Consider the following 9,534-nt stretch of genomic DNA (forward strand, 5'->3'; position numbering starts at 1 on the left):
TCACATGTCAGATGTCTATGCGTTCCTATCATTTCGAAGCACACCCCTAGGGGTTGTCTCCAGGGGCCAACCCTGACAGTGCAGCCAGAGAGTCACACAAGATCCTCCTGCTGAGCTGGGTGGACACCACATCCACTGGCCCAGCATCTCCTGTCCCTGGAAGATCCACACAGGTACCAGAGGCAGGGTCAAAAGCCAAGTCTCTCCTACAGAGCTCCTGTCTGTCCAACAAACCCTGGAGCTTGGGCTGGCCCTCTGTCCAGCAGCTCTGGCCTTCCTTCTCCTTCTTACTAGTGTGCTTGGGGGATTCAGCCTGGCCACCGGCCACCGAGGGCCTAGGGCCCGGGGGTGGGCTTTCAGAGGGTGCAGACCAGGAGGGTGAGGAGGATGTGGCTACTCTTCTGTCTAAAAGGTGTTCTGTTCCTGGCTGGTGCTCTGCACTCTTGAAACACTGTGCTGCTTCCCACGGTCCACCTTGACTGCCTGCGGCCTCAAGGTTCTTTCGGGTCACACAAGCCACTGGGGATGGACACAGGGGCTGAGCTGGCAGTCCTGGGGATGTCTCAGGGGCACTGACTACCCAATTACTCAAGGGAGATGTTGAACTTGAGTCATCCAGGCTTCCATCTTGCCCAGATGCTCCTAGGCAGTGCCCTGACTTCTGGGGCCCCAGGGAAAGGGCTTCCTCCAGAGCGTCCTCAGATAAGGAGGACATGTCTTCAACAGTAATGGATGTATCCTCTCCTAGGGTGTCCAGTGAGTCACCTGGAAACATGGCCTCCTCAGGCGGGGAAGGGAAGTCTTCTGAGCTGGGGTTGGGCTCATTGATGTCACTCTTTGCGTGAGGAGAAGGAGGTGGCAGAGGGAGGCGAGTGTCCCTGTGGATGGAGGATGGAAGGTCCCCACTGCCGTAAGATAGTTCCTCATCCACAGGAGACAGTATTTCAGTTAGGAATCCATCTACATATGACGGACTGGCTACTTCTGTGACAAGGGGAGCTCTGTCCTCAGAAGGGGCCTTTAGGGTCACGGGAGCCTTAGGATCAGGCAAGGCCTGTAGGGACTTCCTCTGTATGGATGGACTAGTATCAGCATCCTGGGGTTCCCCCTGGTAGCCAGCTGAGGCCTCAGTAGGCATGTTTGCTTTGCTGAGACCTGTCTTTCCAGAGGTGGGAGTGTCCAAAGGAAAGGACAGTGGCAGAGTCGAGTCACCGATAGAAGGGATCTGGGGTGGGAACACTGTTAAAGTGGCCACTGGGGACATCTGCCTGGTTTCCCCTGTATTCGATGCACCAGTCAGGCTCCTGCTGGTTCTGGAAGCTTCTTGTTCTTTCCCAAGCCTAGGGGAGGGAAGAGTGGTATAGGGCCCTCCACTGCCTTCCAGGTCCAAAGAATCATTTGCAGGCAGGGAGCATCTTGAGGGTAGCTCAACACCAGGGCTGGGTTCCTCAAGGTTCTCCTCACCGTTCTCATCCCAGATTTGGCTGGAGGACTCTGACAACTCGGACCCCAATCTTGGGGAAGAAGCATGTGGGAACGACAATGGCCAGCCTGCCTGAGTGAAGTTGTACCCTGGCTCTGAGCTTCCTGCCACAGCGGCCTCCCCAGAGAAGCCACTCAGGAGTCTGGCCTCACTGCCTTCCAGTCTCTGCAGGGTCACTTGACCTACATCCTCAGGAAGCCCCTCCAGCTGAGGAAGTCCCTGATGGAGGTCCCAGAATGAAGGCATGCCACGTTTCTCCCAGGAATCATGAGCAGAAAGCTCCCTAGACCAACTGGGATCTGCAGGCAGAGTATCTTCAGCCTCCAAGTTAGACAGGGATGTGGAACTGTTAGAAAGTTGGACTAGGGTGGCTGTGGCCTTCTGAAACTCCTGAAGAGATGAACAGGAAAGGCTGCTTGCTGAGCCCGCTGAAGGGGTGAGGGATAAGGCAGGAGCTTCTGAAGACCCTGAGAAGCTACTAGAAGCAGACTCAGAACACACGTCCAAGATGGCAGCAGGCTGGGACGGAGGGCTGTCTAGGTGCCAGGCAGGCTGGGCCTCCTCCTCACTGGCCACAGGAGCTGCTGGGATGGATTGAACTAGGGAGTGGCTCACAGTTGCCACACCCTACATGGTAGGCTATACTAGAAGCAGTCCCAAGTTGAAAAGATGTTCCAACAGAAGACACTAAAAAGGGCACTGGTACCAGTTACAACCCCTAGGTAACTGTTCCAGCCCCTTCCCTACTTGTGGGTCACACATGGCTGTCCCTGAGTGTCTGGACTCAGCCTATACCACCTCAGCTGTTGTTAAGAGTTGGTGGTTGGCTCTGTTTGGCTTGTTTTGAAGTTGTAGACTCAGCCTGCAGCCCTGGGGGAAAGGGTCAGCAGGGTTCCCCTATCCCACGCCAGGCAGTATGGAGGACAGGGCAATATGCCTTCACAAAAGCCTCACTTTGATCTAAGAACTGGTTTTGGATAGCCTCTAAGGGAAGACTTAATGGTCTTTGAATAGCCCTGGGGTGGCGGTAGGGGTCCTAAAGGGATGGGAGCCTCACCTGGGGAAGCAGCCTTCTGGTCAGTTTCCAGGTGGGTGGAGGGGATGTCTGGGTTCTCCTGTTGACAGGCTTCTCTCCTGCAAGCACATGGTGAACTCCTGGCTGCTGGGGAAGGAGTCTTGCTTCCAGTTGCCCTTGCCCCGGGGCTCACAGTCATTGACCCCCATGACACACTCTTATGAACAGCCCTGGCAATCACCCATCATTGGAAGCCACCATTGCCACACAGGGTTACCTGGGATGGGGGTGGACATCTGACCACAAGTCACCTTGATCAGGTGGCAGGTGGGGACACTTCCAGAAACCTGTGTCCCCCAGCTCCATCTTGGCCCTTCACTGGGCAACAACTTTGATACCAAGAAGGAATCAGAGCCCGTGGTATGCAGCTGGGCACAGTCCAGGAGGGGTAGGGGAGGAGTCCAGGCATTGAGAGGTCCCAGATGCTAAGACTGTCTCCATGCCTCAGTGCCTTACCCTGCCCATGCTCCATACCTTTGCTGCTCTGACTGCCAATGCGCCTCTCCCTGGTGTTCGCCCTTGGGGCTTCCGGAAACACCTAGCCCTTGATTTGTTCTGTTTTCAGCCACCTGCAGGAAACACATTGGAAAAGTAAAATATCCATTAGACCCTCTCCCACCTCCTCCACTGGGGATCAAAGGCTGTGCTTCCTGAGACTAAAGGGACCCTTGAAGAGGGCCCCAAAGATCCCAATCATCACATCTCCTTCCTCCCTGGGAAGACTTTCTTTCTGCCCAAGCGTTGAGTGTGAGGTGAGACCCATAGAACCCGCACGCTGCAGAACCGTACGAACTGCCTGGAACGCCCTCTGAGCCCTCCTCCTGTGACAGACAGCCTCCTGTGATGTACAAGGCAGCCCCTGGAGGCCACACAGCAGGCCAGTGCCCCCCTAGCCTGCAGACGGCACATGGCCACACCCTGACTCACTCTGGCTTCCTCAGGACAAGGACCATCTCCACTTAGGGACTGCCCACACTGTCCATGCAAGCTCCAAGCACGGCTGTCTGTAGGCTGTCTCTCCACTGCCCAGGATGCACTCACTGCCCAGGCTGCACTGGGCTTGGTCTGTAGGTCGCCTGTGGGACAAGCAGACTGTGAATGCTGGCATGTATAGATGCAGAGGGGCAAAGGAGTGGTTCCCAGGAAAAATATCTGAAAATTCAAAAGGGATGCAAGACTTGATTGACTGTGGCATTTGATTAGTGTGAGCACCTAAAAGATGTGATTGTGCTCCCCAAATTATCCTGTTGGATAATTAGTGATGTGAAGTCCTGGGGGAAAGGCACATGGAAAAACCATTTTAAATTTATAGCCCTATTGTCAGGTGGGTGGTACACACTTTAACACAAGCACTGGGGAGGCAAAGGCAGGCTGATCTCTAGGAGTTCCAGGCCAACCTGGTTTACAGCCTTGTCTCAGGAAACAAAAACTTATAGCCCTCATTCCCTCCTTTGGGGAACCTCCCACCAGTGGCTGGGAACCCTGCCAGAGTTGTTCCGTTCCTTGTCTCAGCACTATGCTGAGGCCCTCTAGTACTGTGAGGGGCATGGGCACTCAGGTAAGGGTAGGCCTTGGACATGGCATGGTCTTTCATAGCAAGCTAAAAGGCCAGACAAGTGGCCCAAAGCAGGGCCCAGCAGAGCCAGATTATACCTCCATACTCCTAGATCTGAGTCCTGCCTGGACCCTGGTAGACTGTTGGGATCCTGAGGCCCAAGGCCACTGGCCTATGGGACCAGAGCTATGGTGCCTTAAGTTCTCATCCAGAGCCCGGGATGAAGGCTGAGGTGGCAGGGTCATTGCAGGAAGGACCCTGGACTTCTCTAATGGTCACACCGGGGTGTTCCCAAGAACCTTGCAGGAGCCATCTTCTGACTAGGGAGCGGCTAGCACTGGGTCAGACAGACGCATCATGGACCATCACTAACACGCTCCACCATCACGGTCTAGGTACTTCAGTTCTCAGGCCCCAGGCTCTTCACCTGCAGGGTGGGTAATGAGCATACTCACCTCGAGTGACAACAAGGTCCCTGAGTGTGGTCTAAGTACTGGCTGACTTCAGTACACACTGAAGTACACACATGACAGCTAGTACACACATGGTGAGGGGCATCAGGCCTAACAAATGTCCACAGAGCCCTAGCAATAGCCAAGAGAGGTGTGACTCCAGCAGACGGGAAAGCCATGGAAATGGGCTCTGCATGCCCCCTGCTCACCATCACCTTTGGACCCCTGGGAACCCCATCTGTCCTAACTCTCCTGGATAATCTTAATGCACTGGGAAGGTCTTGCTTCTTCTTATCCTGACTGACTTGGAATTCACTCTCTCTGGCCCCTAATGAGAAGAGCTTGGTCCCGCACAGTCTGACAAGATTTGGCATCCCTCTTGCTTCTGAGGGTAGATGCTGAGTAGGGGGTGGAGGGATGGAGCTTCTGAACCCAGGGCGGTGACCTAGGAGTGGGGAACTCAGAAGTGGCATCAACTCACTGTGAGCCAGCCAGGCCAATCCCTCAATGTCAGCCCCAGGGCAACCCCCAGAGAGAGAACTCTCCTACCCCACCCCTAAGATCAGTTCTGCCCTTAGGGAGGCCTCAGGGCCAAGTGCATGGTTCAGAAAATGGAGAATTTGATTTGTGTAAATCTGTGGTGTCTGTTAATAAGGATGCTTCTGACGATGCTGCTTTCTAAGCTCTTGGAAATGTCTAGATAAACCAAGCTACAGCTAAAACAACTAGACCAAGTATTGTCTTTAATGCCCCCAGAGGAAGCAGCCGAATTATCTCCCACAGGCAACGGAGTCAGCCAGTCTTCTACCATGAAGGGTCTGTGGTCACAGCAGGGGGTCATGTGCATCCGTCCTCTTCGACTTTTCCCTGGACACCTCCCTGTCCTTGCTTGACCGCTGGATACCAGCCTTGGACAGGGTCCACTGGATGTGGGGGAAGCTCCTGGAAAGATCCAGACAGGGATGGCCCACAGACTGTTTCCGGGGCATTACCTGGAGGAGGCGGTTCCTTGGCCTCCTGTGGCTTCAGCTGAGAGGCTGGGCTGCCATCTTTCTTGATGATCTGCATCAACAAGATAGAAGGAAAGATATACCCAAGTGTCTGGGAGCCACCTGGAGACAGAACTCCGAGGACTAAGATGGCCAGGAGCCACCAGTACCATGGGTGCTACCACATGGGCACCCAGGAGTCCCAACCAAGATCAAGCTGCAGACTGGCAGAATGGTAGGGGAGGTTTTCCAAACCAGCAGGGCTGGGGAGAGGGGCTCCCTAAGGGTTGCATACAGGAAAGGCTGGGTGTTTCTGATGGTCAGGGTCCAGAGAGCTCGAGTGCAGCAGACCAGGGGGAGAGACGTAAGGCTGTTTTCCAGGTCCTGAAAGACACAATTCCTGGGGTCACTCACACTGTCCAGCCTCTGTAGAACCCCAGACGTAAGATGCATCACACAGCTTGCGGCTTTGGAGGTTAGGTGAGGCTTTCTACTGCTTTCTCCCTCTCTAAGGAGAATTCCCGAGTTCCACACAGCCTAGGGCCCCCACTGCTGCTCCAACACTCTCCCCTCCACACCTGCCTCATGTTCTGGTCATAATGCTGAATGGTACTCTGCCCCCACGCCCAAACCTCTTCAGCATCCCTGACCATAGATGCTAGTGTCCGAAGGGGGCCAGCTCCACCCTGTGTCCCCCACACTGTGTGCCTAGGTACTCTGGGGTCTAAAGACAGTGTGCTCAACGCATAACCTGCAAATCTGGGAATAAGACCGTATTTGTAAGAGGGCCATTGCAGATATAATTATGAATCTCTAGACAAGCTCATCCTAGAGTTGGGCAGGTCCTAACTCTAAAAGAGATGGGAGAGGAATTGGACACAGGAGAAAAGAGGCAGGCACAGAGAGGCAGAGACTGGAGACAACCTTAGATTTAGGGACATCTGGAGCCAAAAGGAGCTAGAAGAGCCTTGCCCTGGAGCCTTTGGAGAGAACATAGATTTCCCACTTCTGGTCTCCAGAATGGGGGGCATACATTTGTTTGAGCATCTACTTTGTAGAATGCTATTGTGGCAGCCTCCAGAAATGAAAATGACATTGATCTCATCATAGAGAAAGACTAAGGTCAGGGAGGGGGGGAATATCCTTCCTTCAACAGGGACGGAGGCAGAATGAGGCACAGGCCAAGCAGTCACACCAGCAGCCCATGGGCTGATGGAGGCAGAGTGTGCTGAAGGCAGCACCCTTACTATCCTGGATTCTTCCTAGTGGGACAGAGAGCAAACCTGCCAGGCCATGGTGAGACGGGGACAGCCAGGAATCGTGTTAGACTGCTTCTGCTGAGGTTTCTGCCTGGGGGTTCTGCCCTGAACCAGGAAAACGAACTCCTTTACGCCAGGGAAGGGCATGTTCAGTCCTGATCCTTGCCTGGCAGCAGGGGGACATGGCCAGGTCTTGCTGCTTTGACAGGTTTGTGTTCTGACCTGCCTATGGACAGCCCCAGGCTTGCACTGACTGGCAGGCCACATCAGCTCTGAGCAGCTGCCCCTACCAGGAGCCCTCTACAGCAGGAGAGGCTTCGGGGCAGCTCCCTGTGGCACCCCATGTTCTGTGTCTCCGAGTATTTCAAGGGGCAGGCCTCCTGTGGGCCAGCCCAATGGGCACTCTGTTGTAACTCAGATGTGCCCACGGAGGCCTGGGTAATCCAGGTCACACACTGGCCTGGTGGCCTGGTATGCAGGACTGTCTCAGCCTAAGCTTAACGCTGCCACCACGGAAGGCTGGGGCCGACCGATCGAGTGACTGTCTGTTCTTGGCTGGGCACTACCACTGCCCTGAACTACCTTGGTTGTCAGGTCTACTCTCCACAGGTGGGCTTCCAGCCCCAGGAGTCATATCTGCCCACTTCAGCTTCCGAGGCTGCAGGTGCTCATCTGCAGCTGGAGTTGTCTGGGGAGGTATCCCTTCCTTCTGCTCAGGGAGGCTGCAGAGCAACACACAGTAGAACAGATGTGAGTACACACCCCACTGTTCCACCCAGGGTGCCCATCCCTGACTGCAACACGCAGCAAGCCCTTGTCTCTAGAACCACCCTGAGCCACATCCAGGGGCAGCTGTGGCCAACGGCTAAGCAGAAGACAGGGTCCTGGTCCCTGCTCACTCAGCAGCTTCCCAAGCAGGGCCTGTGCCTCCAATGGCGGAGTGGCTATGGGGCCTAGGAGCCTCTGATCCTTCACCTTGTTGCCTGGGCCCACCATGTGAACCAGCCAGCCTGCCTCTTAGTACCCTGGGGAAACTCTAGAGGTTCAAAAGGAAGGGTTCTGCCTGAGGGCAGCTTCCGAGTCCCAGCACTTTCACCAGCATCGAGTGCTATAGATCAAGTTCATGGCCAGGAATAGGCATGCTATCCTGGCCCAGCCTGCACCCAGCTGACAGGCGCAGAGAGGAGGGCACAGAGGGACTGTTCTTGCCAAGGCTGGTGAGAGGTACCAAAGAAAGCTCTAGAAAATCTCCCCTCTTGCAGGCCAGCCTGAGGCACTTGATTCATAGAGGTGAGCTTATTCAATCCCCATCCCCACCCTCAAGGTGGAGGGGGGAAGCCCAGGAACTAATGGCTAGGGCCTGGGTGGTGATAGCCTCCCCAGGGCTGGTGGTGGGTACCTGAGGAAAAGGGGACTGCCAGGATGAGAACTGCCTCCAGATCACCCTACCCCTACAGTGCTGCTCCGCAGGGTGGAACAGTGTTTACTTTTGTGGAATATCATTTTAACTATGTAAGATGTGTTACATTTGTTTATGCTGCATTTGTTTAACGATGTAAAGATGTGTTGCCTTGCCTGCCTACAGCATCTGACTGGTCTATAAAAAGCTGAACGGCCAATAGCTAAGCAGCAAAGGGATAGGCGGGGCTGGAGGGCAGAGAGAACAGAGAGGGAAGAGAATGAGAGAGAAAAAAGGGAGATATCCGGGGCTGGCCAGTCAGCCAGGCAGCTGCCAGCCAGACACAGAAAAAGCAGCGACATATAGAAAGAAAGGTAAAAGCCCCGAGGCAAAAACGTAGATGAAGAGAAACAGGGTGAATAAAGTTCTAAGAGTTAGTGGGACAAGCATAAGATAAGGCCAAGCGGGGGCTGGAGAGATGGCTCAGAGGTTAAGAACACTGCTTGTTCTTCCAAAGGTCCTGAGTTCAATTCCCAGCAACCACATGGTGGCTCACGACCATCTGTAATGAGATCTGGTGCCCTCTTCTGGCCTGCAGGCATACATGCAGACAGAACACTGTATACATAATAAATAAATAAAATCTTAAAAAAAAAAAAAGATAAGGCCAAGCACTCATTAATAAGTCTCCGTGTCATGACTTGTGGGCTGGTGGTCCAAGAAAGCCTGCTACAGTTTCCAGCATGGGGAAGCTAGGAAGGTCTTAATGGAGAAGCCCTGCTGTTCCTTCCACCAGCCTGTGGTCAAGGGACACTCTTCATGCCCCTCCAAGCACGGGCAGGGACCTTACCCCCTTTTGCTGCAAACGGCCTTGGTGGCCAGGCCTCGGAGTCCAGCTGCTGCTGGCCATAGAACAACCCCTATAGTCCTAGAGGCTGGAGTGGTCACATACACGCCTTCTGCTGCCTTAAGCTAGGCTGTTTGTGTGCTGTTACTCCACACCCCACAGAAGTGCTTTAGGAAGCTCCACATGCCCATATCCCTGTCAACCACAGAGCCAGTAACTGTGGCTGCTGTTTGCTCTTCCCTGGAGCTCAGGGCACGTCTGGTCCTCCCATGCCCTTCTACCCTCCCATCCTCCTGGAGCTCAGGCACGAATGGTCCTCCCATGCCCTTCTACCCTCCCATCCTCCTGGAGCTCAGGGCACGTCTGGTCCTCCCATGCTCTTCTACCCTCCCATCCTCCCAGAACTCAGGGCATGTCTGGTCCTCCCATGCCCTTCTACCCTCCCATCCTCCCGGAGCAGCTGAGTGAAATGGAA

The 9,534-nt window shown here is 54.5% G+C and overlaps 1 protein-coding gene across 1 annotated transcript in view; it reads right to left on the reverse strand.

Annotated features, from left to right (window-relative positions):
* The window catches only part of Ccdc187 (coiled-coil domain containing 187), a 45,482-nt gene continuing 35,948 nt past the window's right edge, over positions 1–9,534 (reverse strand). The window contains exons 15-22 of the mRNA XM_059258812.1: positions 9,063–9,114; positions 7,396–7,535; positions 5,850–5,938; positions 5,411–5,627; positions 3,486–3,634; positions 3,015–3,127; positions 2,541–2,617; positions 1–2,067 (exon numbers count right to left, since the gene is read on the reverse strand). Of these exons, the coding sequence (XP_059114795.1) occupies positions 47–2,067; positions 2,541–2,617; positions 3,015–3,127; positions 3,486–3,634; positions 5,411–5,627; positions 5,850–5,938; positions 7,396–7,535; positions 9,063–9,114 (2,858 nt within the window). The 3' untranslated portion in view covers positions 1–46. The remainder of the gene's footprint in view (positions 2,068–2,540; positions 2,618–3,014; positions 3,128–3,485; positions 3,635–5,410; positions 5,628–5,849; positions 5,939–7,395; positions 7,536–9,062; positions 9,115–9,534) is intronic.

Source organism: Peromyscus eremicus, chromosome 4, assembly GCF_949786415.1.
Source record: "Peromyscus eremicus chromosome 4, PerEre_H2_v1, whole genome shotgun sequence".
Classification (NCBI taxonomy): domain Eukaryota; kingdom Metazoa; phylum Chordata; class Mammalia; order Rodentia; family Cricetidae; genus Peromyscus; species Peromyscus eremicus.